At 45.1% G+C, this 20,739-nt stretch overlaps 1 protein-coding gene across 4 annotated transcripts in view; it reads left to right on the top strand.

Annotated features, from left to right (window-relative positions):
- The window catches only part of ARHGEF15 (Rho guanine nucleotide exchange factor 15), a 64,105-nt gene that overhangs the window by 21,381 nt on the left and 21,985 nt on the right, over positions 1-20,739 (top strand). For 3 of the 4 annotated variants that reach the window (XM_072976989.2, XM_072976991.2, XM_072976988.2), the window contains exon 2: positions 17,490-17,968. In XM_072976989.2, coding sequence (XP_072833090.2) covers positions 17,542-17,968 — 427 coding nt within the window. In that variant the 5' untranslated portion in view covers positions 17,490-17,541. Of the gene's footprint in view, positions 1-6,060; positions 6,180-17,489; positions 17,969-20,739 lie in introns of those variants that run through there. The other variant, XM_072976990.2, reaches the window with a different exon arrangement.

The raw sequence follows: 20,739 nt of genomic DNA, 5'->3' as shown, positions 1-20,739 counted from the left end.
AAGGAGATCTGCAAGTGGGATCTGAAGGCTTTAAAAATGGACCTCCACAGATGGGAAACACTGACCTCTGAGCGTTCAGCCTGGAGGCAGGCGTTGTATCATGGCCTCTCCCAATTTGAAGAGACCCTTGTCCAGCAGGCCGAGGCAAAGAGGCATTCCTGAAAGCAACAAAATCAGGGAGCTGGACAGGGGACAGAATGTATTTGTCGTTAGTTTGGAAGGGATGGTCACTCTCGAACTGGCCTACTGAGCCACACCAGATGTTGTTCCAAGTCCTCTATTCAGAGCACATTATCATAGTCTCTCGAGACTGAAGGATGCCTACACAATCAAGGATGATCTCTCCTAAACCTTATTTTTCACATGCTGTGAAACCACAGCAGTCACCTACGTCCGTTCTCCCCTCCCTCCTGTTCCTGGTGTAAACCACTGAAGCTAGGACTTGTCTAATATGGACCAGGAACGATATTGTGAACGTCAATGCAGTTGGTTTACTTTCACGTTGCCTTCTCACCAGAAGTGAGAAAGCTGATGTTTATTGAACCAGTGACTTCCTCTTTTCACTCTCAGGTGGAATCCTAGAGCCTTATTTCTCCTCTCTTTTTGCCATCAAATAACTCCCTGGAGCCAAGGCATGAGAGAGAGGAAGTTTATGCCGCACGGTTACTTCAGTTTGTTGTTTATTTTGATATTTGGCTGACACCCCTTGCTTTCCACCACAGAGTAATTTAGGTGTACAGTGGTGCCTCGCTTAACAATGATAATCCGTTCCAGGAAAATCGCCGTTAAGCGAAAACATCATAAAGCGAAATAAAAAACCCCATTGAAATGCATTGAAACCCGTTCAATACGTTCCAATGGGGTAAAAACTCACCGTCCAGCGAAGATCCTCCATACGGCGGCCATTTTCGCTGCCTGTATAGCGAGGAATAAGTCCCTAAACACAGCGGGGAGCCATTTTAATTACCCGGTGGCCATTTTGAAACAGCTGATCAGCTGTTAGAAAAACATCGTTTTACGAAGAATCTGTTCCTGAAGCAGGGAACCGATCATTGCAAAGCGAAATTTCCCCATTTAGACCATTGTTTTGCGATTGTAATTGCGATCACAAAAAGATCGTCGTAAAGTGGATTCGTTGTGATGCGGGGCAACCGTAAAGCGAGGCACCACTGTATCTGTTTCGGTGGGTACTGTTGCTTTGTTACTTTCCCCACTTGATCATCTTGTAAGCCAGGAATAACCTTCTTCTGATGGTGTAGCAGAGTTTGCTCTTCCTTCCTTCTTTCTTAGGGTGATGGAAACATAGCTTTAAGAAAAAAAAGTCTTTCAGTAGTTTATGAAGGAACTTCTCTGTTTACCTGACAAGTTTGATGTCCTAATTCAGAAAACTGCTTCCTTCTTCTATGATAAGTATTCTCTACCCAAGAGCTTATTTGCCAGGGAATTTTTTTCCTGGGGAATTGTACATATCGTTGAAAGGGAAGGAAAAATATTTCTTGGTTAAGAGGGCGAAGAAAAATGAAAGCCTAGGCTAGGAAATAGATTGTGAAAAGTTATTCTTAAAAAGTAATTAGTTACCAAAGTTCCAAAAAGTAATTGGTTTACCAGCATAGATTCTTTTACAGAGGTAATTATTTGCCTGCTCATTATTCACCAGTAATGTACTTTTTAGTTAATCAAGTAAAACACACTGGATTGCTACACGTTGCTTGCTGGACTACAAATACAAACAGCAAGACCCAAGACCTCCATAACTAGAAAGTAAGTAAGGGGTCACTACACAGCAAGAATAATGTAAGGTTGCACTTAAGAAGTCGAGTTCCAGGGTAAACGTGCATTAGCTGCCCACACAGGGAGATAGGAAATTTACAAACAGCCTTGTTTACAGCTTGTTAATGTAGCTGTCCTACAGAAGAACTACGTTAACAAGGACCGAGTGGCAATTACCTCCTTTTATTCCATTGTTCTCTCTCTCTCTCTCTCTCTCTCTGGTGTGCTGGAGCTCTCTAGCAAGTGCTGGCACTAACCGTTTTTTAAAAAAGTTGTCACATTATTTACAAAGATCCCTCCCAATTTTTTTAAACTGTCCCTCCCCCAAGTGACCAAGCTATCATAGCAACCACCAGGATCCCTGCCCACGCTTTTCTGCATCGATTCTAGCAGTCACGCAGCTTGTACTGATGCAAATGGATCCATTGTCAAAAAAGATAGAGGCCCCAGTGGCAAGGGAAAAAAGTATGGCTGTGGGGCAAGGAGGCCTGGTATGATTTACAGTGGTGCCTCGCTAAGCAATGTTAATCTATTCCGCAAAGATCACTGTCTTGCAAAAACATCATTTAGCGAAGCACAGTTCCGCATTGGAATGCACTGAACTCCACTTAATGCGTTCCAACATGGAAATGGTCGTGTAGTGAAAATCGCCCATAGGCAAACATCGTCTTGCGAGCGCGGGTCCCATTGGAATGCATTGACAGCTATTCAGTGCATTCCAATGGGGAAAAATCGTCATCTAGCGAAAATCGCCCATAGGGAACCATCGTTTTGCGAAGCGCAATAGCAATCACAAAAACCCATCGTCTAGCGAATTCCTCGTCCCGCAAGGCAATCATCTAGCAAGGCACCACTGTGTATTTTACGTCATGTGGTTAGCGAGAAATATGAGCGTCAGACCATCCTAATCCTGTAGCATTTCCCGCTTCGCATGTCAGCCCAGCCACACTCTAATTATACCTCAAAAGGAATGGAATTATCCTCCATTAACTTGGTAATGAAAGTCTAGTTATGGTTTAGCTTCTGCCAAACAGAATTCATTAAAAGTAACATGTTATTGGTAATGGGTTACTTCCAGACTCCAGGAATGACTCGTACAAATAGCTATTTATAGGATGAAGCGGCTGCCTGGTCTGAGAATAGCCAGGCATTATAACAGCCCCCCCCCCCCCCGTCCAGACACATGTTACTTCAGGCTAGTGATGAATTTTTGAAAAGCAGAGCGTCTGGTGGATTGAACTACTGGTGAAAACCGCTGTGGACGTTTTGACCTTCTTGTCTTAGACATGCGGGGGCTGCCTCAGCATTTTCAGTGGGGAATTAAATGTATTTATGGGAAATTTACAGTATTCCCCCCCCTCCGCCCCACACTACATTTCTGGAATTGGCAAGGCAGCTCACAAGAGCCCAGCAGAACAGCTTCAGTAAAGGATACACAGAATATTTCAGAAGGATTTTTGGGCACGGCGGGGGAATCCACGGCCGACGTGGCCGTGTTTCCAAAATAATGTTTTTTCTCTGAAACTCTTTCTTTGAACGCACAAGCCCGTTGTGTGTTCAAATTCATTTGAAGGCAGAAAAACAAAAGTCTTCCTTATTCAGCCGGATAGAAGAGGCCATGGACATCAAGAGAAATACAAATTCCAGAACGTTGGGGACCACCACAGAGAAGTCCCGTCTCTCTTCTACGGAGACCTAAGAAATGGATACCCAAGCAGGATTTCTGCACACCGCAGATCCTCTGAGATTCTCTTCTTTACTGCTTTGGCTGGGTAATATCCTGAATCCATACAGAGCAGTGCTATTAGATGTGGATGAGCCCTGGTTTGAAAGATGCCAGATCACTTTCCAACAAATACTAAGTGCTCGCGGATGATGGATTTTCCCATCACGACGTGCTTTTTAACATGCCTGTAAGTGATTGTTAGAGAGAACAAATCCTACTCCTATTATCGGTCCTCCCCAGTGGGACACCGCTGGGATTGCTGAAGGAAAGCATCATTTCAGGGGTGACGTGATTTAAAGGGCTTGAAAGCATTTTGCTGACGTTGTGTTTGAATCACAGCCAGGGCCTTATGCTCCAAAATGGGTTTTAACGCTGATGTATCATTCAAAGCCATTGAGTACTTACTACAGCATGCCAAAACTTGTTGAAGTTTCCCCCCCTCTTTTTTTTTTTAAATACAACTTCCAGGATACTCCTAGCTGGCATGGCCCAATGCCTGGAGCATTATGGGAGTTGTAACCCCAAAGATTATTTTTCCATGTTCTGGAGTGCGCATACAGATGTACGAACAGAGAAAATATGGTTTTGGGGAGGTTGGTGAAGAAAGCTGTGGGATGACACTGTGGAATCAATCACATTTCTTTGGACCGCAGAAGGAAACTCTTGACTTCTTCCATATTTGTGGAAGCAGACAAGTTCAATATTCTGGATCAATCTGTTGTTGTTGTTATGTGCTGTCAAGTCATCTCCAACTCATGAAGAGCCTATGAATGAGCAGCTTCCAAAATGTTGTGTCCTCAGCTGCCCTGGGCAACTCTTGCGAACTCAAGTCTGTGGTTTCCTAAGGAGTCAATCCATCTCGCATTTGGTCTTCCTCTTTTCCTGCTGCCTCCCACCTTTCCTTGCATCATTGTCTTTTCCAGAGAATACTGCCATCTCCTGACGTGCCCAAAGTTGGATAGCCTCAGTTTCTATATAATTGCCTCCAGAGATAAGTTTGGGCTTGATCTGATCTAGGACCCACGTGGTCATCTTTCTGGCAGTCCAGATTACAGTGGGGTCTCGACTTACGAACTTAATCCGTATTGGAAGGCAGTTCTCAGGTCGAAAAGTTCTTAAGTCGAATCTGCATTTCCCATAGGAATGCATTGAAAACCATTTAATCCGTATCTGCTCTTTTCGTCCATAGAAACTAATGGGAAGCTGCTATTCCGCCTTCTGCCACTAGAGGGGGATTTTTTTTCTTTTTTTCCTTTTAACCTAAGATGACTTAGCTTTAAAAAAAAGGAAAAAAAGAGTTCGTAACTCGAATCTAAGTTCGTAAGTAGAGCCCATATATTCCTATGAGAGCGGTTCGTAAGTCGAAACGTTCGTATGTCAAGCCATTCGTAACTCGAGCCCCCACTGTATCCGCAAAGCTTTCCTCCAGCACCACAATTTAAACGAATCGTTTCCCTGTCTCCTTTCTTCACTGTCCAGCTTTCACGCCCATATGTGGTGAGCGGAAATACAAGAGTGTGGATGATCTTGGCCTTGGTCTCTCATGACGCATTCTTACATTTTATTATCTTTTCTAATTCCTTTGTTGCTGCCCTTCCAAGTCTCTGTCTTCTTCTAATTTCTTGGCAGTAGTCTCCATTTGCGGTGATAATTGAACCAAGGTATACAAAATCTCTAGCTGTTTCTGACATTCTGTCATAAGGCAAAGCATTTGTGTGATTTGCATGACGATGTTATATTTTGGATTACAACTCTCAAGAATCTGAAGTAGCATATCCCCCAGCCCCCCAAAAAACACTACTTTTCTTACCTTATAGATGTCAACAAGTAATATTCTATTTTATATCCTAAGTTTGTCCAGTAGCTTAGAGATGAGTAAGGTTTGATGTTCCAGATGTTTTGGGCCTGTTGCCCAAATCTGCAGCCTGCAGATCCTTATGGTAAGAGTTTGTGGGAGGCCAAAGATTCTCTGCTTCTGCTGTGGTCGTTTATTCTTAAGTACCAGTTTGGACTTTATTGATCCAGTTTTTTTTTACTTCACCGCCTGGTATTATAATAATAATAATCATGTGACGTCAAGTTAATTCTAGATGAAGCGATAGAAATTTGTGATGATAGTGCCTGCGTTTTTCAAATCTCTTCAACAGCGGCCACAGAACGGGTGAGAAACGCATACCGAAACTCCGGTGTTGGGAAGCGTAACCTTATTTCCCCACCGCCATTTTGCCAGCGAAAACCCCTGTTCTCCTCACATTTTAAAAGATAAAAGTCACAGAGATTTCCTTTATTGATATCAGTGCCCCCTTGTCTCCATGTCGAATGTAAGCCTCTTGGGGCAGAGACCTGTGTTGCCTTCTACTTTGCTTGTGGAAAGATGCACCGTGCAGATCATTAAAAAAACAAGACAGGGCATACCATTCTTGTCTAGGCTTTCTGCTAGCATTTCCTTTTGTCTCTGCGGAAAGGATTCTAAGTTAAACCTTCCCGTTTCCTGCCTCCGGAAAGACGCATTTCCCTTCTCCATGGAAAGAGGGCTGGAGGGTTAAGACCCACGAAAGGGCTGTGGCTTTGTAAAAGATGTGAATCCCCACTGCATGCAGGCCATGAGCGGAGACACCGGCTTCTCCACCACATCCATAGTTAAAAGAGATGGAAAAGAAAGAAGGCTGCCCCATTTCCTCAGGTATGGATGGACCGCTTGGCTTTCACCCCTGCCTTTGTTTCTGGCTGCTTTTTTGGCATGTTGTCCATAATTGCTATTCACGAGTTGCATACCCTGTCATTTTATTTCCATGATCACTGAGGACTAGAAACTTGTTCTTTGCTCAATGTTATTAGATCTGACATTCTAGCAGCACTCTGTTCAAAATTTGGGGTGCTGCCGCAGGTTGTATATGCTTTGTTAGGTGTCGGTGGGATGACGGTGAGAGATTTCCCAACTTTTGCTTGTTTTAATTACCTGGTAATTGGGGCTTTTGTGATGGTTTTGCTCCGTGAAGTGTCTCGAAAGCCAGGGAGAAGAGAGAGAGAGGTACCTGTTGCTCCAGGTGACTTCCGAGAAATAAGATTAAAACTTCACAAGGATGCTCCATTCTTGAGACAAAAAAAGACAAAAATGACTCAAGTAAGGCTATCATACTTTGGGCTTGTGATGAGGAGCCAAGGCTCATTGGAAGTAAGGCAGTAGGGAAAGAGGAGGATCTAACATGACATGTAATGACCCAATAAAGGAACTGTGGCTTTAAGCATGCAAGAGCTGATCAGGGATGTTATTGACAGGATGCCATTAATTCAGAAGGTGACCATTAAACTTGATGGTACATAACGAGAGCAATGAGATGGTGGCTGGCAGTTGAAGACCTCTCTCCTCAGGCTGCACCTGTTCTCTCACACACACGATGATCTAACTAGAGTGGCTTTGGTAGTCAGATGGGCGGTACAGAAATCAAACCAACCAACCAACCAAACAACCAGACAATCCAGTAACGAGACAGGAAAGAGGCTATATGAGGCATCTCTTCTGGTGGGCATCAGCTTTTCCTGCAACAGTGAAGTTGGGCCAGTTATCCTTTCTCCACCTGGTCTACCTCGCAGGGTTATTGGGTGGATTAAGGGGATGGGTGAGGAGAGAGCCAAATAAGCAGAATTCATTGGACGAGAGGCATTTATTTATAAATGCAATAAATACAATAAAGAAGCCCTCCAGGATGTGTATACAAGAGAGAGAGAGAGTTTATCAACTGACAGCAGATAACAAGGTGTGTTTGTGAGTGTGTGTGTATGTGGATACTCAGGGTTAATGGAGTAAGGTGCATATACTGTAACTGTTTGATGTATGTGGATATTATTAATGCCTTTATGTGCCCATCTGTCCTTGCCTACAGGAATACTATTTAGTTAGGGACGAATTTTGGTTCCTGCGAAAGATAAAAGAAAAGCATCAATTTGATATAGCACAAGTGTTCATTTTAGGAAATGCTGCCTTTCGGAGTTGTTATATGTGAATCTCAGGAAGACGTTAACTACAAAAAAAAGTGAAGTGTTCGTTCTACTTCAAGATTCCTGTGGGGGTGGCTTCAGGATTTTAGGGCATGACCCAGATTCCAGAGGGGTCTGACTGCATTCCTTGCAGGAGGATGAGGGGACAAATGTTCTCTTTGAGATATATACTTATCAAATGAAGAGGCTGAATTTGACAGTGTCATTAAAACAACAACCCAAAAGCAGGATACTCAAAAAGACTCCTTTAGCTAACTCCCACTGACCAGAGCATCTCTGAGCGTACCTAGATTTCATTGGGATGCTTCCTTATTATGCCACCTCAGGTCCTTGAGTTCTGAGGCTCAGAGTAAACAAGTGTGGAAGTTATGTATATTATCAATTAATACATAATTATTAATTGCCCCGATGCAAAGCCATGACATAACCCCATCTGAATTACTGTATTATAGTTCTGTTCATACTATCCTTAAAAAAGGAAAGAAGGAACTGGAAAAGTTGCAAAATAAAAAAAGCCGTCAAAAATAACAATAGTCTGGAGCAATTTCCTTGTGTAAGGAAGGTTACATATGGGAATATTCAGTTTAGGGAAAAATGCAAGTACAGTGGTGCCTCGCTCGACAGTTACCCTGCATGACAGTTTTTTCGCTAGACACTGACTTTTTGCGATCGCTATAGCGATTCAGCAAAACAGTGATTCCTATGGGGGAATTTCACTGGACAATGTTTGGTCCCTGCTTCGCAAACCAATTTTCGCTATACAACGATTTTGACAGCTCCCTCCGCGCTCGCAAAACGGGTGTTTTCGGGACCTAAGCTTCGCAAGACAGCGATTTAAACAGCTGATCGGCGGTTTGCAAAGCGGCTTTCCTATGGCCAATCTTTGCTAGACAACGACGATTCTTCCCCATTGGAACACATTAAACAGTTTTCAGTGCATTCCAATGGGGAAATGCTTTTCGCTAGATGATGATTTTGCTAAACAGCGATTTCAGTGGAACGGATTATCATCATCTAGCGAGGCACCACTGTACAGTAAAGGGAGACATGATAGCACTGTATACAGCTATGACTGGTGTACAGAAAGTAAATACAGGAAGTCTGTCTTCCTATTTATCAGCTTAACTTTTTCCCAGTACTGGCCCATACTCCAGTCAGTTTACAACATTAATTAGAAACAGACTGAGAAGGAAGTTGCCATAGTAAAACACAATTAAACAATATTCAAAGCAAGCACCAAATTAAAAGAATTGAAAAAGCCCTTTAAAAGCACATCAGACCAAAAAAGGTGAGGGGGAAATGCAACATTTAGGATACCGTAGTTTCTTCGAACAGCTGAGCTGGAAGGGACCCTATGGATCATTGAGTCCAGACTCCTGTCAAGGAGGCATAGCGGGGAATCAAACTCCCAACCTTTAAACGGCTGAGCTACCCAAGCAGTTCAGTGGCTAGTTAGTGGCCAATGCCTGTCTGAATAGTAAAGTATGGGGTCATCTACTCACGCTAAATTCGGGAGAGATAAAAGCTACTTCGTTTTTGCACACGTCTCGTGACGGAGCTGTGGAATTCACTGCCACAAGATGTAACTCTGGCTGCCCACTTGCGTGGCTTTATAAGGGGATTAGAGAAGGTTGTCCAAATCAAGGCTTTCAGTAGCTACTACTCAAGAGGGGTGATTGATTTCAACAATATTAAAGGTTGTGTGTTTCTGCGTTTCTGTTGCTTGGGAACTCTTTGCAGTTTCTCTGTAGTCTAGTCGTGTTGTGTCGGCAGCTGGTGGTTGGCCGTTCTGGCCTGATCCACCAACATTTTTCTTATGTCCTTATGCTCCTGTATACAGTATTATTGTCTAGCTTGCAGACTGGGTTTTTTCTCCCCCGGGTACCCAGTGTGTGGTGTGTAGTGGATGGAGAGACAGACTAACAGTCCAGAGACCTTGGTTCGAATCCTAGCTTTGCTGTGGAATCTCACAAGATGGAGGGGATTGGTAAAAAAACACTTCTTAAATATCTCACCTTCTTGTTGGGTGAACTGGTGCTCTCTTTTTCTGCCATGTTTTCCCCCTCCCTCCATCTTCTCTCCCTTTCCACCCCAAAAGTTCTCCATTTCTGTGTCCTGGGTTCGTGGCAGGACGGTGAGCCGGTTATAGGAAGCGTCAGCTGCCAGACGTTCGGTTTGGCTGCCTGTGGAGAGGCAACAGCTGTAGCTGGGGGGGGGGGGCGATCGATCATGGTTCCCTGGAGCCAAGCGGCAAGCCATTGATGGCTACTGCTTGGCGTAGAGGTGTGCTGTTTCTCTGTGGGGTTCACATGTTTTTCCCTCTTGCCTTGTCATGGATCTGATGAGCATGTGCAGCGAGTCGAGATGGAGCGAAGGAAGGCTTGGATATTTTCAGAAGGTAATCGTAGTCCTTCTGGTGGAAAGAATGGGAGATGGTAGGAAGAAAGAAAGGAGTAGAGGAAATTTCAAAAATAGTCAGCCTTTGAGTACTGCAGGGCTCCTCATCAAACTGGGCCTTGTAGAGGTCACCGGGTAGGGTGGGGACTGAAAAATCCCCAGATCATCTTGGCTAAAGGTTAGGTGTTAAATAATTTTTGAACATTTCTATTTCTCTGCTCCCCACAAGCTCAGCTGGGCCCAGCCTGCTGAAGAATCCTGTGGTACTTGAAGGCTAGACTGTTTTTGAAATTTTAGTGGTTTACCAACCTGAGATTTTTGGATTTTATACAAGGATGACACAGCTTTTTTGTTGTTTTTGGACTATAAAAAGAGCCTAGCAAGTTACTTTCAAAAAAGGATTTAGTTACAATGAAAGTTTGAAGACCTTAGAAGTAGTTATTCTTTTAGTAACTCTATACTTTCCCATTTATCAGAACCTACCCTAAATAGCTGCTTATTCTGAATACCACATATCTTTGGTTTGTAGTTTAAGACACAATCTCCCACTGATCTCCTGTCATCTCAACATAAACACACACAGTTTGAGTTAACAGCTCATGACAACACACTTGTGAACTGCAGAATATTATTCTACCACCGTATTAGCAGGCCACATAAATATGGCATAAATCTGATCTCTATTCTTTAACAAAATAGTCAAGCTGGGATTTACATAACTGTTAATATATCGTTTAACAAGTGAAAGAGTGGGTCTACTGTAGTTGTGAATGCCAATTAAATTTAGGCATATAAAAGTAACTAAAATATAGTCACCCACAAAATGGATGCAGATCATTGTTGCTGTTGTCATGTAACTGAGTTATACCTTTTTTTACTAGAAAGAGGAATTAATTACAAATTGTTGTTGTTGTTTTGTTATTTCTGTCAGAGGAAGCTGAGTATAATCCGCAATTGCTCCTTTTAGTCTTAAAAAGAGCTACAAGACTTTGTGGTATTAAATTTATTTCAAGTTTATTTCAATTGTGTTAGGTCCAAATATTGGACTGAAGAGACCCCCGCCTGCCCCTTGAAGCTCTGTGCTGTTAGCATCTGTGGAAACGACAGGCAGAAATCCAACAGGCACAGACTTTCTCCAAGAGTCAGCATGGTGTCATAGATCAAGGTTCAGGAAACCTGGGTTGAAATATCACCGAGCGATAGAAGCTGATGGGAGTGACAGTGGTAACCCATTCCTTAAACATCTCATCAATCCTGAAAAGTTTATAAGGGTTGCCATAAATCAGGAGCCACTTGACAGCATATAACAAGTTTTCATCTCTGCTTGTACCTTTATGCTGTGTAGTCAGAAGGTTTGCTATGTTAATTTCTGCCCCTCAGACAACTTTTGAAGGTCTCACCTCCTCAGTTAAAAGATTTTGTGGAGGCTGCAATGTCACCATAGGAACCGCTCTGCTTTACTGATATCCGTGATACTAAACAGATGATAATTCTCCTCAGAACTAGCAACGGAAGATAAATATAGCTGATGCCATCTGACAGGAATGGAGGGGGAAGCTTCTTGAAACCTTTCCTTCCTAGTTCCAGCTGGGCTTGCAAAAGTTCGCCTCTGGACCCAAAGAGGGCGAATGTCGGGCTGTGGGAGTGGCCATACTTTCTGGGGGATTCTGGGAATTGTAGTCCAAAAATGTAATGTTTCCATGCTCTGTCCTGTCCACACTTAATGCAGAGGATGTTCAGGGCTGGTTATTGGGACAGTAAGTATTCCAGGAGTCCAGCTATGGCAGCCTTCTGCCGGCCAGCTGTGACCTCTTCCTAGATACAGTGGTGCCTCACTAAACGATAATCCATTCCACTGAAATCGCTGTTTAGCCAAATCATTGTCTAGCGAAAAGCATTTCCCCATTGGAATGCATTGAAACCTGTTTAATGCGTTCCAATGGGGAAGAATCGTCGTTATCCAGCGAAGATTGGCCATAGGAAAGCCGCTTTGTGAACCGCCGATCAGCTGTTTAAATCGCTGTCTTGCGAAGCTTAGGTCCCAAAAACACCTGTTTGCAAGCGTGGAGGGAGCTGTCAAAATCGTAGTCTAGCGAAAATCGGTTTGCGAAGCAGGGACCAAACATTGTCCAGCGAAATTCCCCCATAGGAATCACTGTTTTGCGAATCGCTATAGCGATCGCAAAAAGCCAATGTGTAGCGAAAAAACTGTCATGCGGTGTAACTGTCTAGCGAGGCACCACTGTACTTAATTTCATCCCATCCCAAATTTTCCAGATTTTTTTTAGAAAACTGAGTGCTCTACGTGGTGTTGAGGGCGCTTAGGAAGAGAGGGATCTGTTGCAGAGTTTTGAGTTTCTGCTAAAAGTCTGTTTCCTGTGCAGTAACACATTGGTCTCCATCTTTGGATAACACAAAGTGTCCTTGAACTCCAATTCCCAGAAGCCTTCACCACCAGCCGGGGTTTCTGGGAGCTGTAGTCCAAGAACATCTGGGGAACACCAGATTGGAAAACACAACAGTAGAAGTACAGAGGCTCACAAAGAATAAGAGCTGCAAGCTTTCCAGAGCCCACCTCTTTCTCATTAACTGACCCTTAAAGTCTCAGTAACTCACTCTGAGACATTTGTAGGAGAAAGCATTTAAAAATAAATCTTTATTCACCGTTGCTTGAAGTTACAGACTTGTGCTGCTTTCTTTCCTGCACACATATCTGGCAACCAACTGAACAGATCTACAACAACAACAAAAACAAACCACGTGCAATTGGCTGCAATCCAGGAAAGGGAGGTAGAAAAGAACACTCAGCAGAGAAGCAGGGCTCTCTTTAAATTTAAAGGCTGGAAGGAACGATTGTTTAGCGCTGGGTAGATATAGAATCACCCCAAGCCCTGAAAAGTTCCTCCCGCTCATTCTCATCACAGATAGCACATGCAAATAAAACCCCAACATATTCCTGGGGGAGAAATACCGTATTTTTCCGTGAATAAGATGCCCCCATGTATAAGACGCCCCCCCCACTTTTCTAATCCAAAATTAAGAAATCTAAGTGGGGCTCAGCAAGTGCAGGGGGAAAGGGATCAAACCACTGCAGGATAGCTTTGATCCCTGCTTTCCCCTCCACTTATTTTTGTTCTCTCCTCAGCTTACTTCCATGTATAAGACGACCCTCAATTTTTAGTCTAAAGATTTTAGACAATAGTCTTATACACGGAAAAATACGAGAGCATTTATCAACCCAGATGTTCCAATCTGTTTCTTTTTCCTTTCGGACTAGTTACCGGTGATGTAGTGAAACCAAGGCTCATCCGGTCACCACAGCAGGACTCTTACGTGTTGGTATATTTTTGGACTTGTGGGGGGGTCATCAAATGCCACTACACTGACCCCCCCAAGGCACAAAAGATCCTTTTATTTCCTTGCAGATCATAAGTGGGCGGCGAGTGAAAAACGGACTGTCCATTGGTCAGAGGCCGCCAGCAGCCGACTAGTTTCCATGTCTCCTTTCTCTTGGGCAACCCCTTTTTTCCTTACAACGCTGGTAGGGATGATCATGGCTACCTCTTCTACAACCCCAAACCCTTTTCCTTTCTCTCCCTCTTTCTCTTTTCGGGCCCTATCTCCGGGCTCAACGTCTGATTTTCCCCACCCACTCGACGGGCCCAAAATATCTAGCTAGCAGCTGATCTCCTCCAACTGTCTGCTGCGAGGCAGCTGTCATGACTTCACTCCCGCGCCTTTCCTCTTTCTCCCCACCACCTCCAGCCCTCCGCCCCACTGCATCTCCCCCAGCTTTCATGGATGTGAGATGCATGTTTTCATGGGTTTTTAGTACTCCTGGCTCTTCCTGGCAGTGGTTTAGAAGGAGCCCAGTGGCTCTGAACGATCAGGTAAGGTGAGGCAAGGATAATAGGCTGGAGGTTAGAAAGGCACGGGGGGGGGGGATAATGCATGCATGCCCGTGTATGTGTGTTTTCAAGGGTGTGTCTGAGGAGCAGGATTTAGGACGTGCTTTCTGGAGATGCAATGTAGGCCAGGTTTTAAAAAGAACAGTCAGCAAGGGAATTGAGCTGCTGGGGTGGAAGGAGGGTGTGTCTTGTCTGTCTGTCTGTGTGTTTTGCAGCGTTGGGGGAGCAAAATGCATACTTTTCAGACTCAGGAGACTTCATATAGAGAGGATAGTGGTTTTCTTACAAGGGACTGGAAACAGGGGTATCAGAGCGGAGGTGCTGGGAGACCCTACCATACCAGGCCATGGTAGTACCTTTAAGGCTAAGATTTAGTTGAGTGTGAAAATCCAGGGATTATAATTCACTTCCTCACAAAGCGTGGAGTGCAATGTTTAACCCAAAGGTTTAGAGAGACAGTGTTCATACCTGGAAGGAAATTTGCTGTGTGCGTCGCTGTTCTGCCATGCCACGTTCTGCACCGAGGATCACCTGAGCACTTAGCATCAGTAGTGCAAACTTACCGTATTTTTTGCACCATAAGACGCACTTTCCCCCCACAAAACAGGGGGGTGGAAAGTCTGTGCGTCTTATGGAGCGAAGAAAACAGATTATATTTTCCTGTTTTCTTCTCCTAAAAAATTGGTGTGTCTTATGGAAAGGCATGTCTTATGGAGCGAAAAATACGGTAGTTAATTTCACGGATAGTCGTTTGTATTGCAGATTCTGACCAATATATCGAAGAGAATGGGATTCAAATTTTGCCCAGAATTGCCTCCCGCCATAAAAACAGGCCTTTTTGTTGACCAGCCCCGCGCCACTTTTCAGAGACTTCGGTGGACTGTTAAAAATCTTTGCGTTTTGGACTAGAAACTTGACTTTTTGGTTTTGAAAAAACGCAACCCCTGCTTCACTTTCTCAGAAATGCTACTAAGCTCTCCATTGAGGGTTAGATTTCTTTGCACAGAAATACGTGGGCTGTTGCACCCTTTTGATGGTGGGACTGGTTCTACCCGTGTGCATGCTTGTGCATGCATGAGCACTTAATATCTTAACAACACAACGATTGTAGCTTTTGCTCTGCTCATGCAACTTTGGATACAAAATGACACTGGGGCTTATCCATCCATACTGCTTCTCTGGGGTCTGGCTAGTCACCCCCGCTTCTTATTTCCAGAGCCTGAAAAAAATTTAAGTTCTAGTGCAATGGACTCATTTCCTCCAGTTTTGCCGTATTCATGAACTCTTGTCTCCATTTCCTTTCCCCTTTTCTTGGGCAGCCTCGGACGGGGGTCAAGTGGAGCAATCCTGTGGCTTTATCTTTTCCCAGTTGGGATGACCAGAGCCGCACCCAGCCAAATGCCATCTGGCTGGAGCGCCTGCGTTGGCAGCCGGCCCGGGGCCCTGTTTAAAGCCAGATGGGTCGCGGCGTGTGCAAACTCCCCAGAGGGCAGGATGTGCCGGGTCGTCTCTCGCTCATGCAGAGTCCTGAATGAATGGTGTTGACATGCTTCACAGGCTGGGCTGACCGATGACGCCAGGGCTCGGGCGGAAGCTGCCAAGCCTTGCGCATATGACTGTGGAATGCTTCTGGGAGGGAGCCTGACCTAACCACACACACACACACACACACACACACAGAGGTTGAGGGATCGAGGGAATCACTGTCCCAAAAAGGATCTTTTTTGAGTTCATGTAAGGCACTATCAGCAGAGGTTCCATTACCGTATTTTTCTGGGTATAAGATGCCCCCATGTATAAGACGCGCCACCCCTTTTCTAATCAAAAATTAAGAAATCTAAGTGGGGCTTAGCAAGTGCAGGGGGAAAGGGATCAAAGTGCTGCAGGATCGCTTTAATCCCTGCTTTCCCCTCTACTTGTTTTTGTTCTCTCCTCAGCTTACTTCTGTGTATAAGACGACTCTCAATTTTTAGTCTTAAAGATTTTAGACAAAAGTATAGTCTTATATATGGAAAAATACAGTATTTTTCCTAAAGCATAATAATAATGCTAACAACAACAGTATTGCTGAACAAGTTAGTTCTGAGTTAATGATGACCCTTTCCAGAGTTTTCTAGAACTCTTCTGGGGGTGCCCTGGGACTGTGCAGCTTGCCCAAGGCTACACAGGCTGGCTGTACGTGCAGAAGGCCCACAGCTGTGGAGTCAGACCTCTGACTCCAAAGCCTGATACCCAACTCACTGAGCTATCCAGCCAGCACCTGGAAGCATGCCATTTTTTTAAAAAGCACCAAGTCTTTAAGGTGCATTGAATAGGGGCGAAAAGCTCGAAAAGGTTATCTGGAAGGATAAGGGCATTCCACAGATATGGGGCCACCACTGTAAAAGCCCCGTGTGGTCTGGTAATAAAGATCTTTGGAATGAAGTTTGAATATATGGGGGTCATTGCTGAAAGAGCCCCGTCTTTTGTGTTTGTGGCTCTGTACAGAGATAAATAGGAACCCTATAAAATTCAGGAAGTGATCTAAACTATTGCATCTCCGCCAGTAATGATCCATGCAAAACATTTTGCCTTACTCAGGGTGTACCGCTATACCAAATGAGTTATTCATTTTGCTTGACTGCACTTCAGTTATATCAGTAAAATATATTCAAATATTGCTCCTGTGTTTATTATCTTTGTGTATGTTGCAGCTCTCGTTGCATTAAAAATGTGATCACTGATGTTACAAGTTTCAGCTCCTGGTGCGATCAGTATTTTGTTAGTGAGTTTGCATTTAATCCCTACTGCTGTGTCTTAATGTCCTTAAAACAGTGTCATGAATTATAAATACATTAACATCTCTTAAAAATATAAACATCTTTCTGGGAAGAAAAAGAGAGAGTGATTTGCGTCCTTCCAAATTGAGCCTGTTGTGTTTGTGGAATGCGGAGCCAGGGTTCGAATCTTCACTTGGCCAAAAACTTATTGGGGGGGGGGGTCTGGAAGAAGTAAGGCACTCCTTGAACATCTTATATATCTTGAAAAAGTTACAGTGGTGCCTCGCTTAATGATTGTTTCGTTAAACAACGAAACTGCTATATGATGACTGTTTTGCGATCGCAAAACGATGCTTTAATAGGCAAAATTCGCTTTGCAGCAATCAGTTCCCTGCTTCGGGAACCGATTCTTCGCATTACAACAATTTTAAAACAGCTGATCAGTGGCTTCAAAATGGCTGCCCACTGTGTAAAACAGTTCCCCACTATGTTTTTGGATGGATTCCTCGCTATACAGGCACCGAAAATGGCTGCCACTATGGAGGATCTTCGCTGGACGGTGAGTTTTCTGCCCATTAGAACGCATTGAACGGGTTTTCAATGTGTTTCAATGGGATTTTTTATTTCACTTAACGAGGATTTCGCTGTACAGCGATTTCGCTGGAACGGATTATCCTTGTTAAGCAAGGCACCACTGTATTAGGGTTGCCGTAAGTCAGATGTGGCTTGGTGGTGCATTAGAAGCAATATAATTAACATAGGAAGAATTCACTCAGGTATCTATTCATCTATCTGTCTGTCTTGCCTAATATCGGGGAGCACATACAAATTTAGCTCCCGTCCTCCAGCAGCCTAAAGCTTATAGTTGCCCCTAGATCCATTGGAACCTGATACTTCTGCTAACTATATCCATCTCTTTTTTCACTATAGGATATGAAGCCATGGTGGCTTTGCTCCTGCCCATGATTCTCCTGCTCTGAAGATGTCCTCTATGGACCCCCTGCCTCCAGCCACGCCTCCGGCCCAGAAGCCTGCTCGCATCATCAAGCCCCGCCCACCCACCAGGCCCCGCCCCTATTTGCCCCCCAGGCCAGACTCTGCCAGGCTGAGCCGATGCCCCACCCCAGCGCTGCCCCCGGAGGACGCCGAGACCAGACCGGTGAGCGACGGATATTCTAAAGTTACCAAACCCCCTTCCCGGCATCAGCAGCAGCTGCGCAAGCTGCAGGATTCAGGCGCTGTGCGCAAGATTGTGGTGCGCTTCGACCACACAGCTCCTGAAACGGGAGAGATCTGCAAGACCGTCCCACCTGCTTTGAACTGCAGTCAAGCACCCACTTCTGTCACTGAAAATGGGGAAGAGAAGACTGTGGTGGAGGAGGAGGAGATGCAAGGGAAGCAACAGTTAGGTAAGAAACCAGGGAGAATGTGGGTGTTCAGCTCTTGTTCTCTTCCATTTCTCCGGAAGACAACTACAAAGGTTGAAATGTTTATATATATAGAACACAGCATAGGCCTGTATTTACTCTGCTGACAAAAGTAATTTGTAAGGAACAACTCTCTGGTTCCACCTAGTGGCCGCCTCTGATAGTGCACCATGAAAAACTCAAAACAAAAACAATGGCCAGAATTTCACTGTGAAAAAATACACGTGGAATGATAACCTCATAATTAGTTTCCCCTACGGGGATGGACTTCATGCAATTGGTTGCACCCCTGATTTCATGACCAGATGTGCGAGGAACAACTTTCCGAAACAGGGATGTACATGTGTGATTGGTCTTCCATGCTGCGTTTCCGCAATAGGATTCTAGCTAGTATTTCCCCCCCCCCTTTTGGGACGGGATGCAGATCGGGCAAAACTCATCCCATTATCGTCTTCAGCAGCATGTATTACACCAGAGGCCTGGGAGAAGGACTGCCGGATGTGAGCCATCGCTTTTTTGGGGCCCAATCCAGATCCTTTGTGGATTGAATTAGACCCCGAGGCTGCAAGATCCCGTTCTACTGGTTGTTGTGGGTTTTTCAGGCTTTTTGGCCGTGTTCTGAAGGTTGTTCTTCCTGACGTTTCGCCAGTCTCTGTGGCTGGCATCTTCAGAGGACAGCAAATTGTGCTCTGGTGTAGTTGGCTTTGGGAGTGGAGTATTTATGGCTGTGAGATGGGATGATTAGTGTGTATTGTTGTGGGTGTATTGCTTTCTGTGGATGGGTGATTAGTGTGTTTTGTTGTGGGTGTATTGTTGTGATAAGGAGATTATCTGTCACTGTGGTTGATGGTAGTGATCCCCTTGACCTTGTGGTTGGGTAGAGTTCGTGACCTTTTGCATGCTGTATTTTTGAGAGCTGGGAGCCAGGTTTTGCTGAGTTTCAAACTTTCCTCTTTTTTGTTGAAGTTTTTCTGGTGCTTGTGGATTTCAATGGCTTCCCTGTGCAGTCTGACGTAATGTTGGTGTTGCCTTCGCGAATACATCCCCTTCTTCGCTTGCTTGGATTTCTGCACCAAGCAAAGCCAGATTTGTTTGGCTTGCCAGTATAGCTCAGTGCGTTGAAGCAGCTGGCTGCAAACCCAGGGGTTGTGAGTTCAAATCTCCACTCTGTCTTCAGGGAGAGCAGTCCCTCGTGATTACTTGGCACATGTGTGGTTCAAGAGGTTACGGGCCCTGCTGCTTATGCAGCTTTATGGGCAGTTGAGTAAATGTTTTTAAAGTGGAGCATTAAAAAAATGACTTGTCTGGATTAGGAGATGCTGGAAGGATCCTACCAAAACAGGGCCATTTTAAAGTTGTTATTCAAAGCTCAGTATAGGTGGCAGTATTATTTGAAATACAGTGGTGCCTCGCACAACGGGCGCCTCGTAGAGCGATGAATTCGCTCTACGAGGCCATTTTTGCGATTGCAAATGCGATCGCAAAACGATGCCTGTATAGGTGGTAATTCACAAAGCGAAGGTCGGTAAGCTGCTCGCTTACCAACCTTCGCTTTGCGACCCGCCGATCAGCTGTCCGGCGGGTCCAAAATGGACGCCGGAACAGCCGAAAGGGGCCGGGGCGCAGCGTTTTCGCGCCCTTGGTAAGCAAGGGGAGCGCGCGAAAATGCTGCGGAAGCCCCGAAATGGCTGCGCGCAACCATTTCGGGGCTTCCGGCAACGTTTTCGCGCGCTCCCCTTGCTTACCAAGGGCGCGAAAACGCTGCGCCCCGGCCCCTTTCGGCTGTTCCGGCGGCCATTTTGGACCCACCGGACAGCTGATGGCAGCCATTTTGGTGCCCTCGTTGTGCAAGGGGAGGGCGCGAAAATGGCTGCTGGCCCCTGGGAAACATCGCACTACGGTGAGTATTCTATGGCATTGGAACTGCATTAAACGCTGTTTAATGCGTTCCAATGCCTTTTTGTGTTCCGTAGTGCGATGTTTCCCACAGCGAAGGTTAATCCGGAACGGATTAACCTCGCTGTGCGGGGCACCACTGTATTTATCCCTTTTTTTAGTGTACTAACAATGACAGCATTTATATGCTATTTTAACTACCATAGCTGCCTCTTGTCAAATCCTGACAGATGTCGTTTGGTGATGTACTTACACAGGCTCAGTGAGTTGTAGTGTCTGGCTACAGAGTCCGAGGCTGGGAGTTTGCAACCCGTTGTGCTTCTCAGGATAGGGCCAGCTGAGGTCAGCGGAGGTTTTTGGGTGATGATGGGCATGTGTGCCCTGCCACCTCCATAGCCTAGGGCTAACTATGTGGTGGTCTCTGAATGCCCCAAGAAAGAGGGGCTGGTTAACCCGTGTTGAGTACCTCATCCTTAAGAGAGCCTGAGAGAGTCTTCATTCATCGGCATCATGTTAATAGCTCATATGATGAAGAGATAACAGTCTGTCTTATGGAGACCCATTGTGGTTTGGCTTGGGCCCTGGATACTTGAAGGACCGCCTCCTTCCATATGAGCCTACCCGGCTGTTAAGATCTAGCCAGGGGGCCCTTTTGAAAGAGCCATCCCTCAAGGAGGTAAGAGGGATGGCTTGTAGACAAAGGGCCTTCTCGGCAGCTGCCCCCAGACTATGGAACGCCCTCCCAACTGAAATTCGCCTGGCGCCGACACTGATGATATTTCGGCGCCAGGTCAAAACCTTCCTGTTCCAGAAGGCTTTTAATTGAAATAACATTAACTGTGGGTCTTAATGATGGC

This window comes from Pogona vitticeps, chromosome 6 (assembly GCF_051106095.1).
Source record: "Pogona vitticeps strain Pit_001003342236 chromosome 6, PviZW2.1, whole genome shotgun sequence".
Classification (NCBI taxonomy): Eukaryota; Metazoa; Chordata; class Lepidosauria; order Squamata; family Agamidae; genus Pogona; species Pogona vitticeps.
The sequence above is the reverse complement of the archived record's forward strand: the minus strand, read 5'-3'. Positions and strand labels throughout refer to the sequence as shown.